General features: G+C 33.5%; 1 protein-coding gene across 1 annotated transcript; it reads right to left on the bottom strand.

The window, feature by feature from the left end:
* Window positions 1-9,879: 9,879 nt before the first annotated feature.
* On the bottom strand, window positions 9,880-25,126 carry LOC100924542. Its single transcript, XM_031946875.1, is given in 4 exon segments — window positions 9,880-10,197; window positions 10,200-10,439; window positions 10,441-10,488; window positions 24,893-25,126. Coding segments are annotated over 4 exon segments (840 nt in total).
* Between the last annotated feature and the right edge of the window lie 1,695 nt (window positions 25,127-26,821).

Raw genomic sequence — 26,821 nt, 5'->3', positions numbered from 1 at the left:
AGAGGAAATAAGCATTTCTATAATGCCTATTATGTTCCAGGCTTTGTACTAAGCAATTAAAAAACAAAAACAACTATTATATCCTTTGATTCTTACAACTCCCCAATTAGAGATGTGCTACTATTATCATTCCCATTTACAGTTGAAGAAACTGAGATACATAAATTAAGTGACTTGCCTAAGGTAACCTAGCTAATAAGCATCTAAGTGTAGATTTGAATTCTGATCTTCATGACTCCAGGCCTAACACTCTATCCCCAATCTACCTCCAAAGCTCTATCTTAAAGCCACCTGAATCCCTTTCCTGATCTCCCCTCTCTTGAGGATGGAACAACCATATTGATGCTAAATTTAGTTCAGCAGCTCCATTAGTCCAACTAAAGCTCACAGTTCCTGAGCTGAAGAGATTCACCAGCCTTTCTAGTGACAGGAATCATAGATATTCACCACCATTCCTTATTTGGCTGTTCCATCCAATGCAGAGAAATATAAATCAAATCCAGCCAGCTTGGTAGGGTGGAAAGAATCCAACACTGACATGAAAAACCTAGGAATGAATAGCAGCTCTGTCACTTAATAAATCAAAAATTTTGGAAGAGTCCCTTCATCTCTCTGAATCTTGGATTAAATGACTTGCTCAAGATCATACAGTCATTGATCATCAAAGGAAGCACTTGGGTTCAAGTGAACCTACATCTTTTTGATTTTAAGACCAACTCACTCTCCACTCCACTCCACTGACTTTCACCTTGAGATTGTGCTACAAATCACATAAAAAGTTTTTAGTATCTACAGGTGAAAGGGATCTCAGAGGTCATCAAATCAAAAGCCCTTATTTTACAAATAAAGAAAAAACAAAACAAAACCTGAGGCCCATGGGGGTGAAAGTCATATAGTTATAGATAATAAGTGTCAGAAGGATATTTGAACAAAAACCCTCTGACTTCAGAGCCAGTGTCCTTTACTTCTACCATGAAAATTTTTACTCCTTATATTTTCAGAGAGAACCTTTTTTCTTCTTTAAGGTGTTTCACATATATCTAAGAACCTAAGAATTTAAGACGCTAGTTATTGGTATATTAATCACCTATACAGATTCCCATTGGAATAAGTCTAAAGCTCTACCACTTTGCCTTGTTAAGAAAAGAATGATATACAAATTAAGAAAAGTAAATATTAATGATATTATTTTTATAAGATTCTCAGAGTCAGAATTCCCATTCCTACAAGATTGACATCAAACTACATGAGTCATAAACATTTAAATTTTAATTTCAAGAAGTATTTTATTGGAAAATCTAGTTGAAATGTATATGGGAAAGTTTGAAATAATGATTAAAATATAAGAAAGGTAAATGGAAGATAACTTTTCAGTTTTAGCATTCTCATATCATGTCTTAAGCATTCTACAACAAAGCAGTCACTTTCTGAAAAATTATGAATAATATAAAAAAATGCTTAAATAGAAAGTCTTAGTTTATACTAAGTAATATCAAATAATCTACCCAGCCAACTCTAGAGAATTAATATGTGTGTTTGATTAGGAGCAATGTTTGCCCATGTTGTAAACAAGTTATTTTGTAAGGCATATTACAAGGAGACCAGGAATGAAGTTAGGCCTTGAAAAATAGTCATTTCAAAAATCTAAGAGGCCTTAATTATTGGGGTTGGGTTTTTTTTTTTTTTTGGCAAGTTTTCTAAATAGAAGAGGATCTTGTAGTTTCTCCGTGGTGAGAAGAATAAAAAATTGGCAGAGTTGGTTCTACTGTGTACCCAGTGTCAGTTATCATAGATATCTTGGTCTCCTTGCCTTGTGTACTCATGAGTAACATAAGCATCATCACATGCACACCCCTCAATGGATCTTATGGCAATAATCACTGTAAAGAACAGAGAATTTGACAAGGTTCTCTAAACAAAATTTCAGTCTATCTGGATACCTGGATTGTAATTTAATTGTCAAAGAAAGGATTTAGGATGATAAAAATTATGTCAATAAATTTCAGTTAGTAACTAATCCTTTTTCCAGTGCTTATTATGTGCCAGATACTGTGTTAAAGCTTGGGAATATAATGAAAAACAAAACAAACAAGCAAACAAAAAAAAAAGGTCCTTGCCTTTAGATGCTTATAGTCAAATGAGGTAGATCACATGCAAAAAAACATATACACGTGTACATATTATATATATATATTGTAAATAGAATATAATCTCAGAGACCAGGCACAGGGAAGGGAATTAAGAAGGGGGGAGGGGAGGAGTAATAGATATCAGAAAAAGACCTTTAAATAAGATGGGATTTTATCTGAGTTTTGAAGCAGGCCCAGGAAGCCAGGAGGCAGAGCATTCCAGGCAGTATACATACAGTCAGTGAAAAGCACAATCAAGAATTCTAGTGCTGTGTACAAGGAATAATAAGTAGAGCTCTGTTGCTAGAGGGGAGTAAAGAGTGAGATTAAGAAATGAAAAAGGCCAAAGGCTTGTAAACTAGAAATTTCATCTTGTAAATACTTTCTTTAAGAAGAGGGTCAGATTGTTGGTGGAACTGTGAATGTATCCAACCATTCTGGAGAGCGATCTGGAACTATGCTTTAAAAGTTATCAAACTGTGCATATCCTTTGATCCAGCAGTGTTTCTATTGGGCTTACATCCCAAAGAGATCCTAAAGGAGGAAAAGGACCCATATGTGCAAAAATGTTTGTGGCAACCCTTTTCGTAGTGGCCAGAAACTGGAAACTGAGTGGATGCCCATCAATTGGAGAATGCCTGAATAAATTGTGCTATATGAATATTATGGAATATTATTGTTCTGTAAGAAATGACCACCAGGAGGATTTCAGAAAGGCCTGGGGAGACTTACAAGAACTGATGCTGAATGAAATGAGCAAAAACAGGAGATCATTATACACAGCAATAAGAAGACTATGATCAATTCTGATGAGCATGGCTCTCTTCAACAATGAAATGATTCAAACTAGTTCCACTTGTTCAGTGATGAAGAAAGCCATCTACACCCAGAGAGAGAACCATGGGAACTGAGTGTGGACTACAACATAGCATTTTCATTCTTTTTGTTGTTTGCTTGCATTTTTTCTTACCCAGTTTGTTTTTCCTTCTTGATCCAATTTTTCTTGAGCAACAAGATAACTATATAAATATGTATACATATATTGGATTTAACATCCAATTTAACATATTTAACAGGTATTGGATTACCTGCCATCTAGGGAAGGGAGTGGGGAGAAGGAGGGAAAATTTGGAGGAGAAGGCTTTGCAAGGGTCAAACAAAGTTGAAAAATTATCTATGTATATGTTTTGTAAATAAAAAGCTTCAATTAAAAAAAAAGGCTTACCGAATGCCAAAACAAAAAAGAGAAAAGAAAAGAAAAAGAAAAAGAAAAGAAAAGAAGTCAGAAGGCATAGAATTGGGCAAGCCTTGAAAAACATTAAAAAATGAAAATTACAAAGTCTTACAAAAAATTTAACTGATTACCAGCATTACAATTTTTTTCAAATCTGCTATATACTGTCAGGTCATTGGCTAGTTAAATCACTAAATGAGTCAGTGTTAGATTATCAGAGGAACTAAAAATTGGCTTGAGCTTTCTGGAAAACAATTTGGACAAAATTAATAAAACTGTTCACAACTGAGCATATAGCAATATAATACCACAAAATATCTAATGCACCATTGTGTGTATATTTGTTAATGGTGGTATTGGTGGTGGTGGTGGTGGTAGTAGTAATAGTAATAATAGTAAAAACTGGAAGCAAAGGGAATGTTCATTACTTAGTGAATGTCTGAACCCATTTTGGCTGTAATAGAACATTGTCATTTCACTAGAAATAAAGAATATAAGGAATTCAATAAAACATGGGAAGACTAATCTGTACTGATACAGAATAAAGTAAACAGAAGCAGGAGACCAATACAACAGCTACAATAACATAAATGAAAACATTAAAAGGCAGTAAACTCCAATTAATTTTAAGAAATGATCTATGTCCTATAGATTTGATGATGAAATACATTTTCAGGTAGGAGACTGTGGAAGTGGAATGTGGTATATGCTGTTAAGTGATAATGCTATATTGTTTGTTTTGTTTTTAAAAAGGCTGGTGGCCCAGAGCACCAAGGAGCAGGAAGACGAGTTCAAATTCAGCTTCAGACACTGTGTCCAGGCAAATCATTTGACTTCTGTTTACCTCAGTTTCCTCAGTTATAAAATGAAGATAATAATAGCAGCTACTTTGCATGATTGTTGTAAGGATCAAATGACATAATATCTGTGGCTGGACAAATAGTAGATGCTATATAAATGATTATTTTCTTTTCTTCCTCCCATTAAAAGTTGGTTGGGTAATTTTTATTGTTTTTATTTTTGTTTTTTGTTATCAGGAAGGGTTTGATTGTGAGAGAAGAGCTAAAAGGAAATGACTGGTATAAAAATAAAAAGACAATCAAAAAAGTTTAAGGTGGGGAAAGAAATGTAATGAAAAATTAACTATTTGTCATCAAGGAGATGGGAAATTCACATATAATAGGAGTTGAGAATAGGACCCATTTTTTTGTGGGTTTTTTTTTTCCTCCTAATGCTCAAGGGTAAGAATTATAGTATAGCATCACAAATAGGACTATATCAAAATATTTATGACAGGTCTGTTATACATAAGTTCCAAATTATGAAGATGAGCTTTTGTCTGTGTTTCTAAAATGTGGAGAAACTAGTATCATCTGCACATTCCACACCATAATGAGCTGTGCATATTTTTCAGCATCTGTTCCAGGATCTCACAAAGATGCCCAGAGCAGAGCAATCTTCCCCATGACAATAAATTGTTTAGTTCTTTAGCCCATTTGGTGGTGGTGGTGATGTTCAGTTGTTTTTCATTAATGCTTGACTCTTCATGACCCCCTTTGGGATTTTCTTGGCAAAGATCCTGGAGTGCCAGTTCCTTCTCCAACTCATTTTACAGATAAGGAAACTGAGGCAAACAGGGTTAAGTGATTTGTCCAGGGTCACACAGTTAATCCACTGTGCCATTTAGCTGCCTGCCCCCTTAAAACACATCATCCATAAATATCCAGATCCTATCTAGATGATTTCTGAGTCAGTGTCTCTATGATCCAATTATTCTCCTTAAATATATTCTTTTTTTTTTTTTTTTTTTTGGCTTCAGAGCATCCCAAAGGCCTGACCATGGATTATACAAAACAACTTCAAGAATGCAGATTCACTAGATGTCCTAAAATTGGGACTATCTGGGCAGTAAAACAGAGAAACCCAACTGGAGGGAGAAATCAGACCATGGTAGGTAAGCTGGTGGAAGCTCCTCAAAGCTTTATCAGCTTTACTTTCCCACTCTCCCACAGAGTAGTAATGAATGTCAACAAAGATAGGTTGGTCTGATAAGGGTATGCTAACATTGAAGGAAGTGCAGAACTTATTTAAATACCTGCTAATTTACTAAAGCAGGTATGGGCGGAGTCCCTGAAATTCTTTTGAAGTGTGCCTCTACTGTTCTTAGCAACCCACACCCAAAGCTAAAACTAGATATGGTGTCTTCCTCCTCCTCCTCTATATTCTCCTTCTTCTTCCCTTTTTATTTCCTCCTCTTCTTCCTTCTTCCTCTTCTTTCTTCCTCTTTTTGCTTCTCTTCCTCCTTCTCCTGCACTTAATCCTCTTCCTCCTTTTTCTTTTTCTATTTCTTTCTCCTATTTCCTCCTTCTCCTCTTTTTTTCTTTCTCTTCTTCATCTTTCTCCTCCTCTTTCTTACCTTTATTAAGTATCCACTATGTGCCAGCCATTGTCATAGACACCAGAATACAAAAACAAAAATATCTTCCAGAAGTTCACATTTTATCAGGGGAAACTCAGGTACATATGTAAAGTAAACTCAAAATATATAAAAATGCGTATTTTTACAAATATACAAAAAATAATTTGGGAGGGGGAAAGGAACTGATGGGGCTTAGCTAAAAAAGTGTCTGAAATGGTATTTGAACTTAAGTTTGCATGACTCTAAGTCTGAATCTGAGGATTCAGAAAGTCACATTCTCAAATGAAAAAGAACATTATTTAAAATTACTTTTTGTTTTGTGTTTTATATGTGTAGTCTAGGCTTCTGGGCATGACTAGTTCTAACATGGAGTTGACCTTGAGGGCTACATATTTTCCATATTACAGGCTTAAGCCACGATTCTGTTTAATAATATAAAAAGTACTGAATATGTGATCAGAACATCACCAATAATAAAGCTTGTCTATTCTCTGTCCTAAAAATAATACTGACTTAATAGAATTTAAGTGATTTTCCGAGAATGCAGGGCTGATCCTGGCATCCCTTTCCCACCTTCCTATCCCCTCCCCACATTTCAATGGCTTCCTCTCCACTCCAAGAGCAAACACAAAATGCTCTGTGTTTGGCATTCAGAGCTTTCCATAACCTAACCAACTCAGCTCCACCTTCCCCCTTTCCAGTTTTCTTACACCTTAGTCCATGACATATATTTTTCAATCCAGTAACATTGACCTCCAAGTTGTTCCATGAATAAGACATTCTTTCACCTGCAGGCTGGAACACTCTCCCTTCTTATACCTGACTAAACCTCCCTGACTTCCTTTAAGTTCTAATTAAAGCTTCTAAGGGAAGCCTTCCCCAACCACTCTTTATATAGCTTGCTTTGTATATATTAGTTTACATGTTGTCTCCCCTATTCAATTGTAGGCTCTTTGAGGACAGGGACTATATTTTGCCTCTTTTTGTATAGCCATGGTACACAGTAGACACAATTAATGTTTATTTGATTGAATTGATCTTGGTGAAAAATATCAAACTAGTAGTATTAGAACCAGTGAAGAATACCCACTGGAGGTATCAAAACCTTACCTCAAACACCACTGTCAAGTATAATTCTATGTTTAGGGTCATACTGAAGCATAATTATAAGGCAAGTTTCAATGGGAAGAGCTATCTCTGAGCCAAGTCTCTTAAGAACCAGGAAGTTTCTCCTGAAATTCAAGGAAATGGATGGAGCATTTTAGGGAGCAACTTTTAGGATGATGACTTGAAGAGGTGGATGAAGAGTGGCTTTCCAGGAGATCTTTTTTTGCATCTCATCTATTACACCATGGGCTTCTCAAAATGCTAGAGGCTGCTTCTAACCCAGAAGGAAACTGAGAGACCCAGGGAAATTATATGGCTTGCTCTAGGTCACAGAATTAGTAAGTTATTAAAAGTAGGATTTGAATCCACATCTTCTGATTCTAGAGCCAATTTATTTCCAATGTACTATGATGCCTCAGTGTAACATAATGTCAAATAATCAGTAGGAATATTTATAGACAGAGAGACAGAATTGCCCTTTCTAATAATAATAATAATATTAATAAAATAACCATAATTAGCATTAGATGATAGTTTATGGTTTATGAAGCACTTTTCAAATATTAATCTTTTATCCCTAATTGAAACTCTTAGAAGTAGGTGCTATTATTATCCCTGTTTTACATATGAAGCAACAGGAGTTATGGAAATCCTTATGTCCAAGGTCACATGCCCAGAAGTCATTTTGAAACCTGTCTCCCTAGCTCAAGGTCCAGCTCTCTGCCCACTATACCACCTAGTTTCTTCTGCCCTCTGCTTTTCACAAAAATGGGAAGCAGGTCACATATACCAAGAACTCTTGCCTAATTTTTGGCTACGCTAGAGTCTGACACTCAACATAACCCAAGAAGATCATGTCTTTGACCCTGAATGGGTACAAGTTCTCTGGGATCTTATCCTTAAGTGATGGTACCAGTTTTTTGTTTCAGTGAGATAGTTACTTTGTCTTTTGGATGGGAAGCATCATTTCTGTGGGTTCAACCATAGGGGCAGAAAAACACTGAATTTAACAATGCCAGAGGTCTCTTAATTTGCCATTTCATTGTACAAGAACTTCTAACCATGGAACAAACATTTAGCATTTATTCACTTATAAAGCATTTATTAAATTAAATGCTTATTAAATATCAAGAAGTTAGGTAGGCAACATATATGCAAAGCACAGAATTAGATTTTCTTTCTTCAAGGTTCTTACATTCTATTCTCTATTTGCCTCCTTTTCTCACACTGGTGCTCTTTTCTTCCAGAGCCATCCCATATCGTCTATGATATCTTCCCTTAGAGCTTTTTTGTACTCTAACTTAGAGGAGATATCAAACCCTGTTTAACCTCATCTCTGTTCCTTATTGATGGAGCCCATACTCTTCCATGGAAGTTGTTTGGAATTTTTGAGTATCAGAGAATTAATTTTATTTAAGAAAACTTTTACTAATGCATTCATATTTTGGCACACATTGCAATGCTTGTGAAAGGTAGACAGATATACTGGTATAGGCAATAGAAAAACAAAAAGGGTTTTATTTAACTAAACTATTAAACAAGCCTCTGGGCTTTAGATGAATGACTAATAAATACATAAAAAATAAACCTAAAAGATTAGAGATATTCTTAATACCTACTATATCACTGAAAGTTGAATCAGTTTCAATTCTTCCATTCTTTTCTAGTAAATCCCTTAGCTTTTCCCAAAGAATAATGTTTTCAAACCATAATAATTAATATAATTTCAATGTCCTAGGAAATTATGAAGAATGTAGGTAGATGTTATGGGAGCCACCTGCTAATGGCTGCTGGGGAATCTAATCAGACCAGCAGAATAGATCCCTTCATGTGAGAGGATGATAAGGGTACAAGGAGGCAGTTGCACTCTTTGACTTCTTTCTTCTTCCCTCGGATTTATTTCATTCCCAATTCACAAGAAACATCTGCTTCAGAAAAGGCTGATTTGCAATTCCTTCAAGTGTGTTATGATTCACAGCTGGGGAGCTTTTGGAGACCTGACCCACCCCATTAAGGGGTACAGTCCCCTTTAAACCTTTACAGGCTTCTAGGTTTCCCACTTAGGCGTGGTCCTTAACAGATAGAAGAAAAGCAAATATTTAGATTTTAGGGAGTTTTGCTCTGGAACCATTCATATCATTTTATCTGAACTAATAAGATCTATTTGCATCTTGAATATTGAATTCAAGGAGGGTTTATAGAATTCTAAGTTTTGCCAAAGGAAATAGTTAAAAATAAGCATGTAGAGTATAATTCCTGCCAAATTATATTCTCTATAAGTAATATTTATAATAACTTCATAAGGAAATCCATAAGAAATGTTTATAATAAATGCATAAGGAAATAAATCCATAAGGATATTTGTGACATAAAGGGACAGAACAAGGATTTCTGTGAGTCTAATGGTTTGTTATATACTTTATTATGCTTATACAGATTTTAATAAGCAAGCAACATATACTACATCTTCTAACGTTCATGACAAAATTCTCTAAAGAGAATCAAGGTAGCTGGAAATCACATGAAACATTTAGTAATAAGTGCTTAAAAAGTCCAATGATCTTCAGAATGAGAAACTAATAGTAGAAGCCCATCTTCTGGCAACCCCTTTGAGTTCCTTTAGGTCTGGGAAATCAGCAGGCTGCAGGCATTGCTTTTACCCCTCATCAAAAATAATTCTCTGAAGAAAAGCATTCTTTAATTCAAGGGAAATGAAACCAAATCTGGGTATGACTTGCTGAAATGAAAAGAACAGAAAGAAAAACAAAAACAAAAAAACACCTCAGAGATAACAGCACAAATATTGACAGGAACTGATAGACCTGGGAGTAGATAAAAAGTGGATTTTGGATTGGGCTAAATTACCCAGATCATTTGAGTAAATTGTTTTGAATTTTAAAATGTAAAATTCTTTATTATATTTTCTCAGAAATAATTACAGATTACAAAGTCCTGCATAGTTTAAAGGCACCATGCTGAGCAAATACAAGTCATTCGAGGAGCAGAATTTGAAGTTCATCCTTGAAGTAGAATGGCATTGTGGCTACTACAGCAGACACCAAAAAATGATATTTGGAAAGAAGGTAGGGGACACTCTGCAGTTCAGCAATGGCTAGAATAAGTTCCATTCCGATAGGTACTCTTAGATTCCATAATTTAGCTTCTCTTCCACTGCTCATGGCCCTGTCTTCACATATGGTCATTTCAGTAATGTGAAGTCCTCTCTCAACTGAATCTGTCAGAAGGAAGTCCTGGAGGGCATATAATTTCTCATTCTGTTCCTTAATATATTTGATGATTTTTTTTTCTAAAGAATCTTCTCATAATATGTTTCTAAGCACAAAAAGACTATATATATATATATATATATATATATATATATATATATAGTCAAACAAGGTAAACAGCCTTCAAAATAAAATTGGCCTCCAATCTTTTCTGCTTCTGCACAAAAGTTATTTAGATTACACACCGTTTCTTCAAATTGCTGTTGGTCAATCCAGTTTTTGAACTCAGGGGGGGACTTGGTCTGGAACTGGCACTGGGCACAAACAGTTATAGTTATGTAAGATGAAGGCCTGGCTGGACAGTGGCACTTGCTACAGCCCTCAGGGCCATCTTTTCTATGACTCTCCCTCCAGTGGCTGCTACATGGCCTTGGTTTCAGAAATTTCTATAGGATCTTTCCCTAATCCTGTACTCTTCCTAATCCCCATTCCCATTATCATTCCCTCCCTAACAATACACCTTATAGTTTATAGGAATTCTGAAACAGAAATTAGGCAAGTGTGTTATTCAGGCAGATTCAAGTTTCTCCTAGGGATCTGGCTTAAGGCACTGGTATTTTAGGGATATTTGGGATTTAGGACTCTGATGACAAATATGCTTTGTGTGTTATCCTAAGAACATAACCTCCATTTATAACATCTTCTCTATTTTTAAAAAGTGCATTTTAAATCATAAGTAACCAGCATACAAATGAACTTTTGTTACACAAATTTAAATCTGACTATAAGTCAATCTCTGGGACATATTTAATCATTTGCTTTTTTTTAAAAAAAAATTTACCCAATAAAAAATGATAACCATAATGGTAGTCTTTGGAGGGGAGAAATTCAGTTCAATCTATTTTTATTTCTGTTTATTAACTACTCTTCATTTTGTTGGGGGGGGGGGAGAAAGGTGAAGTTAGTGGTTAAATAGAAGCTTTTTTTTTTTGGATTATCTGTGAATTTCAATTATCCATGGTTCACCTGGTTCAATTAACACTAATAACTGAGTTAACAGAATAGAAGTCATTCCTCATCATATCAATTCTACTAAGGGCTTATTTCTTATTCCATTAATGGAGTCCCCAAAATACAAAGCTCTTCTCTAGTATGAGAAATAATAGTTGCATACCTCTATTTGTCAAATTAATGCGTTCAACAGCTAGGAGGGTCTTCATAATTAATATCTCAGTGTAAATGCTCTTCATAAAAGGACAAATTGGAATAGAAACTCAGTACTGAGTAGAATGCCAAGGCATTTTAAAAGTTTACTTTAATCAGTTTCTTCCAATATTCCCAATTCTATTAAAGTTCTCACTCTTTATATTATTCTGTGGTCGTATTCTGTTTCCCTGACAACAAACATGTGGATTAAGAAGTGATTTGGTACTTCTGTGTGCGGGGAAGAGGAAAGGGAGTGGTAGAGAAGGCTATCTTCTCTCTATATGGCAACATGGCTATTGCTTTTCCTAGTCTGCAGAAGTTTACCTATTTCCCAAAATGTATTCAAATGTGTTTTATTTGTATTTACTAAGAACAATCCACTAATCTTTTAAAGGCTCAATTTCTCTTCTTGGGCACATTTGTATTTCTATTAAACACAATAAATATCTCCCATTCTAAGAGCCCCTTTTGACCTTCTTTGATCTCTAAGCTCCAACATCCCTTAACTTGACATATAAATTAGCTTAGCCCCTCCCTTTGAAGCCTGGAGAGGAGGGCAGTGTTTTATGTTTTCTGCCTCCCTCTTTTTCAATCTGCAGCATCATGTTTTTCCATTGCCATGGAGATGCAGCTAAGTACACAGAGAAATCAACAGACCCACTGAATGTTAAAAGTCTGCAAAGATAGAATTACTAACTAAACAAATGGTATTGGCAATAGGGTGTAGGGTCAGAGAAAATGGTGCTAGAGTTCTCTTTTTTTCTCCCTGCAATCTAATTACAGGTAAAATACAAACAGCTAGCTGAAAGCTGACAGTGTCTAAAAACAATAAACAAATAAATAAATAAATGACAGATAAATAAATAAACAAAAGCACAGGGAAATATTTTTGCATGTTACTTGGTCCATGAAAAAAAAAAAAAAAAAGAATGGTACAGATCGAAGCTTCTAATGAAAATATAGATGATTTAGTACTTCTTTGGTGAAAATAGCCCTGTTCTCAGATAGCTGTCTTGTTGTTAATGAAGAAATGGTGGAGCCAACAACTAAGGGCACAGTACAAGCAATGAATCAGTGAAGAGTTCTTTCCATTTAGCCTGATAACACTCTCCATATTGTTATGTGTGGAATGAATAATAATTGGTCCTTCACTAACACTGCAAGTCAGCTACTCACAGGGGTAATTTCTTTCAAAAAATAATTAATTAATTAATACACAGTTCTCTTTATGGTTTCTAAAATCAGAACACTATCCATTCATCCAAACAGGCTACTAAATTTTCACTTTTCTTAACGTCTCTTATGTGTGCACTCGTGCCTTTAAGCATGGTCTAATTTTCAGTGAAAGAAACACTGATAATCCTCGAAAGGACATTATCCAAAGAAATCAAGTGAAAGATATAAATATTTGATAAAGATTTATAATGGAAAGTTCATATAAGGGAAGAGTCAGTAATTAAAAAAAACACACACACAATGCATCATAATGATTTACTAAGAGCAAAATCACATGATCCCATTTTCGATTTTAGTAAATAGTTAGTTGCATCTGTCCTGTATTCAGCATGAACTGAACTTTTTCGAACAAACAGAAACATGATATTAGGTGATTATGCTTAGCAGACTCTTTGACAAATTTCAGTCCCTTTTCCTGACATAATCTAATTGGAGTCTGTGTGAATTGTCACTCGTATATCATGGGTGTGCATTTTGCTGTGATCTCATCAGCTTTTCCAATTCTATTTGATGTAAAGCCTGCAAACCTCAGCCAGCTGCCTAGGACAACCTCTCAGTTCAATTCAGCATCAGTGTAAGAGCATCAAACACCTAGCATCAGGCATCTCAATCATCTTCTAATCACATTATTGTGAGTTAGACTTGACAGTTGTTGGATTGTATTGCTACTGATTTCATAGAATTATAGATATTTGAAATTTCAAAAATAGTCCCCATAGGGTCTTCTAAACTTAACTAAAGCTACATAATTTCCTACTTTGCTCTTCTTTGGTATTTTCTTTATTTGTATTTCCAAAAAAAGTGACTATATTTCTCTTCAAAGGTCATTAGGGTATAATTACCTAAGTAGCTAGCTAGCTATCTACCTACTTAAAAATGTTTGTTAAAATCAGTGTAATCTTTGTTTTCTTAATTTTATCCTTCATCCCCCAAAGTCAAACAAACCCTCTTTACCTTAGTATTACTTATTTTTAATAAATGAGAAAAAATCCTTTAATTCCATGAAACCACATATAGTATTATTTTATATTCAAGACTTTTAAAATAAAATTTGCAGCCTTTTGCCAAGCATTTCATTACTTTGGTTGGTATAAAATTAGATTTCCTGGAGATATAATCACTCCTATGTGCAAACATATACAAAAACACAAACACATATTCTTGGACTGTCTATCTTAATATTAGTTTGATGGCTTGAATCATCAGGGATGGGGTCAGACAAAGAGAAAAGGAAACTGATAAAAATATACGAGTGCACATATGGATTATTATCCTTAAAATATTATGTATGTCTCACAACAAACTACAAGTTTCGTACATTTGCTTTATTTTTGTTTATCCTTCTAAAAACATGCAAACATCACTTTTAATAAAATACTGTCTATATTTGTTTTGAATACATTAATAAAATATTTATTGGCCTGATTGAGAATCATCTCATTTGCAAATGGCTTTAATAAGAATGGTGTATTTTGACAATCATTTTATTTATGATTTGGTCTATTCATTTTGGTCTATTATATCAATTTCCTTATACTCAGTCTTCTAAAACTGACTCTCTTTGCTTCCTTTTAAAATACTGTGAAAAGGAAATATGAAAGTGACATCCCAACCTTAAGTAAGTAACACTTACTTAAGCAAGTAGCACTTACCTACCTCCTTGTTGTTGTGCCTGAATAACATTTCCACTTAAATCAAATGCAGCTTTGAACATATGGAAAGACCTCTTGATTACACATTCAAGGATAATAAGAATTGTAACAACAACAAAAACTCTCCCAGCATGGAGAAACTGTCTGTACAGGGCCCACAGTAACCTTTTTGTGACATCTGTCTTGCTCTTTTCCATCACTCAAAGCCTCCTTCCTTATTTAGAGATACCCTATGGAATCTTAGCCTAATTTTAACTATGGAATTGGAATTTTCGGCTTTCCTAGTGTGTCTTGCTGGTTAAAATCAAGAAAGCTATTAGATGATTTTTTTTTTGTTATAATAACGATTATCAGTAGATGGCCTTAGTAAATGCCAAATTAATTTTAAAAGGTCCTTCATTAGAAACTCTGCCTCCCACGGCTATATATATCTAAATGAATTGAAAAGAGTATCAGTGAGGTTAATTTATATGTGGCTTAGGTTTCTCAGAGGCTATTAAGGATATATTGCTTTGGATTCTTAGAAATCAGTGGTATCCATTTAAATTGGCATTGTTATTGAAATAACAAAAGAAATCCCCGGGGGGCCATTTAGAAGCAGTTTGTTATGACCAAGGTTCCCAAGCAGTTTAATTGTACTTTTCCTGTTAGCCTGGATATTGAGATATAAAGAATGACTGAAAAACTGTTCTGGCTACAAATGTGGAGTGTATTTATCACATATTATGCATTTCATGTTAGTGTGCTAGGATGTGGCTGCTCCATAAACTGACATGTGCCCAATATAATATTACTAACAGTCAAAGAAATCAGTCCCAACAAAGCACATTTTTAAAGTATCTCAAAGATCTATTTATAAATCACAGTCAATGGAAGAACATAAGAAATTTAAAGACAAGAAGGTTATAGCATTTGCTAATCTGATATTTTTGGAAAGAAGTCTCATTATTTTGAGATAATTGATAGCCACATGAAGCATAATAACACAGATATCCTTGTCTCTTGTCTAAAAAGGAAATCACTGTCTAATTTAATTTCTGTAGTCCTAGCTACTTCAAATAGAGGTTTGCACATAGTAGGCACTTAATAAATGTCAAATTGACTTGTTGAAACATATCTTATTACAATTTTAAGTATGCTTTCAAATTATATATTATATCATGCTTCTTAAATAGTCTAATTTTTGTATACATAGGCAGCTTCTTAATAGGATGTCATGACTGAAAATTACCATATAATTCTTAAGGTCCACTGACAGAAAGAGGTTATTAAGCTCTTAATGAAAACATGAGACTGAACTGTGGTTAACCAGGGAAATCACCGTTTAAACACACACACACACACTTTCTATGCACTTCAAGAAGATTTTCATCATCTATTAGAAATAAAGAATATCTTCTTAAAAGTTAGATTCTTTCTGGTGTTGGCTATAGAAAGGCTAGGAGGTTCTTTTAGTTTGTCTTGGTTGATAACCAGCTATTTTTTTTTTTTTTTTATTTTAGGGAGAAATTGGCGCCTTGTAGCTTTGTAAGTTAATCATTAATTTGACTGATATCTGGGTTTCGTTTTAGTGGAGATACACATGTATTACCTTTGTTGAGGGATCTTTCATACAATATTCTATTTTGACTCACCAAACTAGACTGATTGATGCATCATGCTAATGATCCATGTTGAGTTAAAGAATCAACCAACACTTCCTGTTTGAACTGAGAATTTAAGTTAAATAAGATAGGTTAAAGGCAAGCTGAATGCCCTATTTGCACATTAAAAGCTGATCATTAATCCTATATTTTAACTCTACAACTGTCAAGGAGCTATTATTTCCCTGGGAGTCTGACAGTTCTAGGGATAAACTAGAGTGGGTTCCATTATAAAGGTCTATGAATAGATATCAGAATTGTTTATGCATCAATCTCCAAAGGCTATTAAATGATACTTTCAGAATTAATTCATTGCTAATTCAAGACTAAAAGATATGAATCCTAGAACCTGGGATGTAATACTGCAAACCATGACTATACAAAGCATTAAAACAATTGTGTGTGTGTGTGTGTGTGTGTGTGTGTGTGTGTGCCTGCATGCACTGTGTGATAAAACTTCAAATGACCATTGATTATTTCTTTCTTAATGTTTAGAAAACAGCAGTAGCAGAGAGATCAGACTGTGAGATGCTTAAAATACTGCTTTCCAAATTATGTTTTCAAGTGATTCTAACATAAATCGATATGAGCAGCATCAGTTTACAAGACTCTGAGCAGTCAACAAATCAAATCAAATAAATAAAGCCAAAAGCCTGTCTGTGCAAAATTGTAGCTTCTAATAAGACTACCTACTGAGTTTTAGCCATGTTCATTAGGCTTTTAAAGGTAGGTTCTACTAATTCCATGTGAAAGGGGCCAGAAATTTACAAAACCAAATAAAGGGTAATACTGTTCTAAAGCTTATTAAATTTTAGTTTAATGCAAATAACTATTCATAAATGTGCATGACACCTTCAGAAAACCAGGCGTTTATGTTACTTAGAAAAAAAACCTAAGGTATACAAAACAAGATTGGAACCTAGTCTATGCCTTATTGTTAGATTATCATTATTTTTTTAAAAAATTTTAAATTTTTATTTAATTTTAATTTATTATGTTTTTTTATTTACAAGACATATGCATGGGTAATTTTTTCAACACTGACCCTTGCAAAACCTTTTGTTCCAAATTTTCCCATCCATCCCTCCACCTAGGCAGTTAGTCTAATACATGTTAAATATGTTAAATCATATTATCATTATTTTTAATAGTTAATAAAGAGAATTTTTTCTAATTTTAAAATATCTTCAAAACATATGAATTTGAGGAAATATGCAGATGCTCAGTAAATATGCATTAACATACTTGATTTTATTTTTGCATTAATTATCACTAATAAACAAAAGGACTATCTTTAATTTGTCTACCTTAAAATAGAAATCTATCATTACTTATCTCCAAACATTTGATTTTATGTTATTTTCATGTCTCTGAAATATTGAGATTCTAACTAAAGAACACTTTTTTTTTTAAGTGAAAATCATTTGTTTAAGGTAAGCCAGTCTTTCAGTGTTAAGGAGAACAATCATTTATTATACTGAGTAGGTTGCAGAAATAAAGCATAATATGTAATGAGGCCACAGATCATTTTAATAGCTGAAAATGGAACCCAACTCTTTACTTAGCCCAATAGAAAGGGAGGAGGGTGAAGGGAGAGCAGCATTTATTGTAGTGAGTACTCATTCTTCATTATTATGTTTAGAGCTAGTTCAGAAACTAATGGAAACTCCATAAAAGCTCTACTTCATACAATACTCCAGTGATTATTATAGATTTTAATGTTTCATTTGGGACAATTAAAAAGGCTACTATTTCATATCATAAGAGGGAGTGAATTGTTCTCTATATTTGGGAACTTATTTATTCCTGCTTTTTGCAGATTTCAATAAATTAATAACATTTAAAAATTCAGGTATTTCTTTCTTATGTATGCATATCAATAAATGTGGTCATTTTAACTGAAAATATGTTAACTAACCAAAGTCTACAGATACTACTAATTACTGCAGTATTTTGGACTAATTTTTCCTGTTACATTCTGGATTCACAACAATGTACATTAACTTTATGAATCAATGAATTAAAAAGCAAATCTGAAATGCATATGAAGTAAAAAGTTTTGGTAAAAGTCAAATGAAAATGATAATATATTTAGGCTAAAAAAAAAAGCAACAGATATCTCATGTGGCATGTAACTATTCTGTGTCTATAACCTTTAAAGAGGAAGAATCTATTCTTAAAAGTTTGTCTCAAAAGCAAGTGTAATCACCACTAGAGGAAATGATACAACCCTGCTCAGCAGCAGCTCCAGCAGGAAAGCAAATTGTGATGTGTTCAAAATGTCAGAGGATCTTTGCCAGTTTTATGTGCAAAGAGATTTGGATCAGCATTAAAACAACAAAACAACAACCAGAAGAGCTGGTAGAGAAACAGTGTAGAAACAAGTCTATATTTAGTTAGTCACCAACTTTACTACTCTTTCTCTCACTATGGAAAAAGAGTTTTTAGTTTCATGAAAGAAACACAAATAAAGCTGAAAGCTAAATAATTAAAGAGTAGCATTATAGGCAGGCTCAACTGGCGATTGTTAGCTGGAGAATATGCATTCTTTACTGTCAAAGCTTATTTTGAAAAATTTAAAATGGTTTCCTCAGACCAAATGTAGTTGCTTCAAGCATTTTCAAAACTTAATATATGATATTAACTCTAAAAAGACTGAGTACATCTGCTTATCTGAAACTCAATACTGTTGTTATTGAAAGGTTTTGTATAACTCATTTCCTGTCTTTATACTTACACAACAGGATATTTAAATTACAAAAACAATGACAAAGCCAGATAAAATGTTCTTTGGAAATCAAATAGACATTTGCTGATTTGCTACTCCAATTCTGAAGTGCTCCTTATTGCAGAGTATCTTGATTAGGCTTAAAATGATTAATGTTATCCAACCCATGTAGCCTTACTGGCTATATGATTTGGTTATATTTCCTAACAGATATTAATAGCTACTTGCACTACCAAAGATAAGGGTCTAGTGAGGCCTTACTAGGTTAAGTCTAATTTTCTAGCTATTCTGTTATTGATACATCAAACTAGAGGTTTGTGGGTATGACCTTTTCATGTCCCTAAACTATTTCAGTTGTCATATTTAATAAATTCTCAAAACTTAATCTGTATTTCCATTGCTATCCTAGTTGCATTTAAATGGCAGAAAATGAAATGCTAATTTCATATGTGTACAAAGAAAGAAATCTTCTTGAGGTAAAGAAAACCCTATCCATATCATTAAATTTAGTGAATAAAAAATGTTTCCTAGTAAAGTAACAAGAAACACTTTAAAAACCCCAACAACCCCTAAACACTATCACTTACTAGTGAGGAGAACTTAGGACTATTGCTAGCATATTAGCCAGTGACCTCCTACATAAAGTCTAAATTTGTAGTTACCCTAAAACTGGAAAGTTTAGGGGAAGTTTTGTATAGCAAACCACAGAATTAAATGTTCCTCTGTCTTGTGGGGATTTTGTTTTTATTCTGAAAGAGACATGAAATTTCTCTTTTCCCTATGTCTATATAAATTCAGGTAGCACATGTATAATACACATTATGAGAATCAAAGCCTCTTGCTTCTGACAATTTGAAAATACAGAGAATCTTTAAACTGAGGGTATGTAAGTCTTTACAAGAGAATTCCCAATTTAACACACATACACATATACACACTCCTCCCTATATGTATATGCATCTTATCACTTATCTTCATGTATATTCTAAATAGTTTGCCATTATTAATGGTTTGATTCATATTATAGACTTCCTTTATCAGTATTTCAGACAAATTATTGTGTTTTAACTCATAACATTTTACATTGAAAAAGTAGTAAAATCATAAAACTCTTAGTGTTCAAAGGGAACTTAAAGCTCATTTGAGATCCAGTTCTTCTTTTTATAGATAACTAGACTGAACCTCAACAGTTAGTGGTTTGCTTCAAGCACAGCTGGTTAGACTTAAAATCCAGATCTTCTGACTCCCAGCTTTGCCCTGTACTATAATATCTATTCAATATAACTGGATGAGTTATTTTAATTAGAGGACAATAGATACTCCATATGTACAAAATAAATGACCCACAGGAGGGCTAGGCTTATGGATATTAATTATTATAATGTAATCTTTCTAATCTAGAATCTAAGTTATTTCTTTACCTCAAAATGTTTTTGTTATAAAAAGTTAAAAAATATATAGTTTCATAAGGGAGGAAATGTGACACAGTAGAAAAAATACTGGCTCCAGAGCCAAGACACCTGCATTGATCCACCTTCCTTCCTACTGACCTTGGTGAACTTGGCAAATTGGTCTTTTTGTCTTTTATTTTATTTCTTATTTCTTGAAGGGCAAAGGGGTTAAGTGACTTGCTCAGGGTCATACAGCTAGTCAGTATCAAGTATTTGATTAAAGTTTGAACTCAGGTTCTCCTGACTCCAGGGACTGTGCTCTAACAACTGTACAACCTAGCTGCCTCATCTCATTGTCTTTATTGAATTAAGATTTTGAATTCTGAGTTTTCTTCAATTTTTAGAACTTTTATTTTTTATAACCATATTCAGTGGGTCCAAATATGATGTGCATGTGGTTGGTACAACACAAACTAAAATAAAATTGAGGAAAATGGTTAACCATGGGATTTTCAATGTCAATCCATTAGAGAAGGAGTATAACATAATGAAAAGAGTACCAAATTTTAGAATCATAGGATCTCCTCTGTAACTGCCTATGTAGTCTTGGGCATAGCAGCTAACATCTTTGGGCCTCAGTTTTCTCATCTGTAAAATGAGGGGGTTTAAACTATATGACCTCTGAAAGTCCCTCTCCAGCTACAAATTGATGACCCACTATCTAGATTTAATACACAGTAAAAGAAAAAATATGGTAATGTAATTGGGGGATGGTATGGGCAAAGAGGAGATGACTCAAATCACCAGTGAAACATTTTCTTTTATTTAAAAAAAAGAGCAAAACAATTACTTCTACAGAAATGTTACCATATCATTTTTGTACCATTTTCATAGTTCTTAAATTATATGACATTTGAAAAAAATCATAGAATAATTCATAATCACGAATCATATCAGACCCAAATCATAGGGGCTTCTTACAACATCTGTTGAATAGAGAGAGTGGAGGTATATCACACGTATGATTTAGGAATTTTCATCAAATATATCACAGTAACTTCAGTTGTACAAATCACTGTTTCTAAGGACTGTCTTGATGGCAACATTTGATCAAAGAAGTCAGCAGGATTTATTTATATCCTGTTAGGATCAAAACAATTGAAACTTCTGTGTTAACCAATTAGAGACTGTTGATTAGTCTGAATAAAAATTATTGTTGATCTATTTCTCAAAACTGTTTTGGTACAATAAAACTAAAATTAAGTTGAGGAAAATGGGTAATCAGGGGTTTTCTATATCATGGACCATCTAAATACATGCATTTAGATGAAATATAAGAAAATAGATTGATTGGGAATTATTTTGTTTTTCCACTTGTAATAAAACAGTATATGGACCTAAATTATAATATAAGGTATTTAAATTAATCATTAAGAATTTCTTATTCTAGCATTAAATAACTAGTATTAAATCTCATAAGAATAAACCATGTTCTCCCTAGTGTCTTAGTCATTCTGTAGCTGTCACATTCAGGTCACTTAAAAATATGATTTTTAGTGCTTTACATTACTGAAACAAAGTGCATGAGGGGCTGACTGATCACTTGCTAATTTTTTCATATAATGGTCAAGGTTTTAAACAATGGTCGACTCAAGGCATGATTGGTAGGTGGTGACAAAACAACTGTTCAAGAAACTGAATATGACAAAGTTTGAACAGATGTTTTTTAAAGTTTTACTTTTTTAAAGTATTAACTTTTTTGACATTATTTTCTTAAGTTTTGAATTTCAATTTTTTTTCTTCTCAGTACTCTCCATCCATTGAGAAAACAAATAATATGACCAATTCTATATGTGAAATGAAATGTATAATGTAAAATATATTTCCATGTTATCCATATTGTAAAAAAAGAGAGAGAAAAGGTAAAAAGTTATATTTCAATTTGCAGAGTTTACCACTTCTCTCTCTGGAGGTACATAGTATTTTTTCATCATGAGTTCCTTGGAATTGTCTTAGATTATTGTATTGATCAGAGTAGCCAAGTCTTGTTCAGTTTGTAATCATTACAACATTATTGTTACTCTATATAATAATCTCTTGGCTCTTTTCACTTTATTTTGCATCAATTCATGTAAATATCGCCATTTTTTGGAAACCTCTCTACCTTATCATTTCTATTAGAACAATAGTACTGTGTCATAATCATATGCACAACTAGTTCAGCCATTCTTTAATTGATGAGCACCCCCTTGAATTCTAATTCTTTCCCACAGCAAAAAAAGCTGCTATAAATATTTTTGGACGTGTAAGTCCTTTTTCTTTTCTTTTGATCTTTCTGGGATACTGACCCTAGTAGTGATATTACTGGGCCAAAAAATAAACACATGTTTATAGCCCTTTGGGCTAGTTTCAAATTTGTTCCTTCATCATCAGTCCATTAGTGTATCTATTTTCCCTCATCCCTTCTAGCATTTGTCATTTCTGATAGGTGTGAGGTGGTACCCCAGAGTTGTTTTAATTTGCATTTCTCTAATCAATAATGATTAAGAGTTTTTTCTTGTAACTATAGGTACTTTGATTTCTTCTGAAAACTGCCTATTCATATGCTTTGGTCACTTATCAATTGGGAAATCGTTCATATATATGATTCAGTTTTCTATATATTTGAGAAATGAAGTCTTTATCAGGGAATTAACTGTAAAACTTTTTTGCTATTACTTCATTTTCTATGGCACCTTTTAGAAAAATTTAGATTCCCTGATTATATCTATTAATTATATCTTTTTTGCTTTAAAATCATAATCACCTTTTATGATTCAACTGAAGCACATTCAATTCTGCTCAAGCTCTTTATTTTAGCTCTGTGTGTCTTTTTGTTTCACGTGTGTCTCTTGTGAATAACATATTGTTGGATTTTGTTTTTTAATCCACTCTGCTATCAGTTTCTGTTTTATGGGTGGGATCATCCTGTTCACATTCAAATTATGACTACTCAGTATATCTTAACATCCCATTTTCTTCTGTTTATTCTTCTCTCTCTTTATCCTGTCTCTCCTCAAAAGTCTATTTTCTTCTAACCACTATATCCCTTAATGCATCCTCCCTTTTACTACCCTCTCCCTTTTCTCTTAAGTCCTTCTCTTCTTGTTTCCTTATTGGGTAATACAGATTTCTATACACAAATGAATATATATTTGAACAAATTATGATGAGAATGAGGTTCAAACATTGCTTGCCACCACTACCCCCATTTTCTCCTCCACTGGAAAATCTCTTCTCTGCATGCTTTCTCTATGTAATTTTTTTCCCCTTTATACCTCTCCCTTTCCCCTTCTCCTAGTGCATCCTACTTTCTCACTCCATTTTTTTAGAGAGCATTTCAACATAATCAACTCACACACATGCCCTCTGTTTATGTGAACTTATTTTAATTGCCCTAATAATGATAAAAATTCTTAGGAATTACATTAATTATCTTCCCATATAGTAGTATAAACAGTTAAATAAGCTTGTTGAACCCATTATGATTTCTCTTTCATATTTACTTTCTTATGTTTCTCATTAGTCTTGAGTTTGAACGTCAAATTTTCTATTCAGCTCTGGTCTTTTCATCAGGAATGTTTGAAACTCCTCATTTTATTAAATATCCATTTTCCTCTCAGTTTTTCTGGGTAGGTTATTAGTTGTAACACTAGCTCCTTTGTCTTCTGGAATATCATATTCTAAGCCCTTCACTCCTTTAAGGTAGAATGTGCTAAATCTTTTGCGATCCTGTCTATGGTACCATGATATCTGAATTGTGTCTAGTTACTTACAATATTTTTCCTTGATCTGGGATCTCTGGAATTTGGCTATAAGTTTCCCTTATGGAATCTCAGCAAGTGATGAGTGCATCCTTTCCATTTCTATTTTACCCTCTGATCTAAGATAATCAAAGTACCTCAACATGATAGTTTCTTAAAATTTGATGTCTAGGCTCTTTCTTTGTTCATAGCTTTCAATTAATCTAATGATTTTTAAATTTTATCTTTCCAATCTTTTCTAGCTCAGTTGCTTTTCTAATATTTCAAATTTTCTTCTACTTTTTGTTTATTCTTTTGATTTAAAAAAAATTGTTTCATGATGTCTCATGGAGTCATTAGTTTCATGTGCCTAATTCTAATTTCCACTTGTCTAATTCTAATTTCTAAGGAATTTTTCTTTAATGAGCTTTTATACCTCTTTTCCCATTTGGTCAAATCTACTTTTTAAAGGAGTTCTTTTTTTTCAGTGATTTTTTTTTTTGGTGCCTCTGTTTACCATTAGGCCATTTCTGTTTTATAAGGTGTTATTTTCTTGCATTTTTTGTTCCTCTTTTATCAAGATGTTATGCTCTTCATAATTTTCTTACATCATTCTCTTTTCTTTTTAATTTTTTCTTTATTTGTCTTACCTCTTTCTTTAACTCTTCCAGGAAGTTTTGTTGCTTTCAATTAGCATTTGCTTTGAGGCTGTAGTTGTAGTTATTTTTACCTTGTTTTCTGAGTTTGTATTTTGGTCTTCCCTGCTACACTATTAGCTTTATATGGTTATAGTTTTTTTGTTGTTGCTGTTTACCCATCTTTCTAATCTGTTTCCTTACTTTATGTTTAAGTTGGACTCTGTTCACCTGGTGTTGGGAAACAGTGTCTCAAGCTTCAGGATTTTTCATGCCACTGTGTTCAGAGCTAGCTCTGGAGATTTGCAATTTTTCAGTGATTCCAAGACAGTGTTAACTGAGAAGAGATGTGAGTCACTGTTCTCCTGGTCTGTGCTCTGATCTGTACCTAAGAAGGTAACCGCAAGCACTAGCCTTCCTCTTGGCCCTGAAACTGTGTTCAGGTCCCTTGTTCCCCTGTCACTTCAGGGTATAGTGTTCCATTTTGTCCCTACAACTCTTACCAGGATTCCTACTCCATTATGACCAACCACATGTGCCCCTCTCCACTCTGAAACTGCAACCCAGAACTGCATATAGTCAACAGAGTTGCCAACCAGTTCTAGCTGTACCCAGCGCCAGCAGTAGAATCTTTGAAAGTGATTTCTGACCCGTTGTCCAAACCTCTTAACATCGCTGGGCTGAAAGTCCCTAAAACTGCAGCTGCAGCTGCAAATGCATTCCATATAAGCCTCCATCCCAATGTCAGTCTTCTCCCATGGAAATTTTCTTAGACTGGAAAAATATCTTACACTGACTTTCTGTTGACTCTGGCATTCCAAAATTTTATTTGAGGTATTATTTTAAAGCTGTTTGGAGGGTAGAGTTTAGCTGGATTGCTGCCTCTAATCTACCATTTTAGCTCTACCCACTGTGGTAAGTATATTTATGTTGCAGCTTTAAGAGTATATAGATACATGAACCCATGCTGTAGTACTCAGGATGTGTTCTACATAGTACATGTGAGAGCTTTTAAGTAACAAAGTCTAAAACTCTAGTAATTTGATGAATGTACTATCTTATTCATGTAGTTCCTTCCTCCAAAGATACAAATCATAACCTCACAACATTTTATCCTATGCTAATCTTGTTTATGCCTTCTTGTAATTTTTTCTTCTCTTTCTTTGTATTTCAAGCACTTGTGGAATTTAATAATATATTAATCTTATTTTTATATTAATTAATATATTCAATATAGTTAATATTTATAGTAATATAATTAATTAACTAACTTCATGAATGCTTGTTGACTGACTAATTGTAAATATTCTATAGGGAGTCTACTAAGTGTATTGGGGCTTTTCTTCTTATATTAGTAGTTGCCTTTTGGTAACACATGAACTCATTATTGTCTAATAGATTCATGTTAAAATTCCTTAATTATACCTTAAGCAGTAAATAATTATGCAATTATGTAACAACTGTATCTTTCCTCTGTTACAAATAAGTACGTACATATGTGAAGCATTACACTTTTGTTTATATAATAATTCAAAACTCATGATAACGTGGCAAATAATTTTGTAGTGATCACATCAAAATTTAACTATTATGTACAATATGTTCTTGCAGTTTCTCAACCTCGCATCAAATTGTTTCCAAACTTTAAGATTCAGTTTATCTCAGTTTGGTCAGACAAACATGAATTTTCTCATTTGTATTCTATACAATACACCACTGTAGCTCCTCCTTTTTCTCTGTTACCTGGTAATCAGACCTTATTAGGTGTATAATCATGTGATAAAGATATTATAAACATGTTTGTGTTCTTGCATCAAAAACATTAGGCAGTTTGAAAACTAAGATTCTTAGACGTGCATTATAAGCCATGTTGAAACCATAACAAAAGTTTTACTGAATCAAACTTTACATTTCTTCTTGCTGTAGTAAGGCTGTTTTCTGATTTAAACTTATCCCCTGCTTGAATTACTATTCCTATATCTGACAGATTTTTCTATGAATCAATGGCCACACTGGTAAGTTGTTCAGTATAGCTTCTGTGAGAATAGAATCAGATACCAATGGTAGAAAAGGTCAGCCCTAAAATGTCCTTTCTGTAAAAGATTAGTTTATACAGAAAATTGTTAAATATGAAGCAACATACGCAACAAAATATAAAGTACATTTATCATTTGACCCAGCATTTGTCATTAGCCAGAAAAAATATTTGATATTGTGTTTATTTTCATGAATTGGTTAGATAGCTAAACATAAAAAATGAATTTCCAGTTCTCTGCAAGTGAAGTTTATTTATTCAGCCAGGTTGGTGATGGAATGTATAGAGAATTAGCTTTGGAATCAGGAATCTTTGTGTTCAAATCTATTCTTCAGGATTTACCAGCTGTGTGAGCTTGGGCAAATTACTTAACCTCTCTGTTTGTCTCAGTTTCCTC

Source organism: Sarcophilus harrisii, chromosome 1 (genome assembly GCF_902635505.1).
Source record: "Sarcophilus harrisii chromosome 1, mSarHar1.11, whole genome shotgun sequence".
In the NCBI taxonomy this organism is placed as follows: domain Eukaryota; kingdom Metazoa; phylum Chordata; class Mammalia; order Dasyuromorphia; family Dasyuridae; genus Sarcophilus; species Sarcophilus harrisii.
The sequence above is the reverse complement of the archived record's forward strand: the minus strand, read 5'-3'. Positions and strand labels throughout refer to the sequence as shown.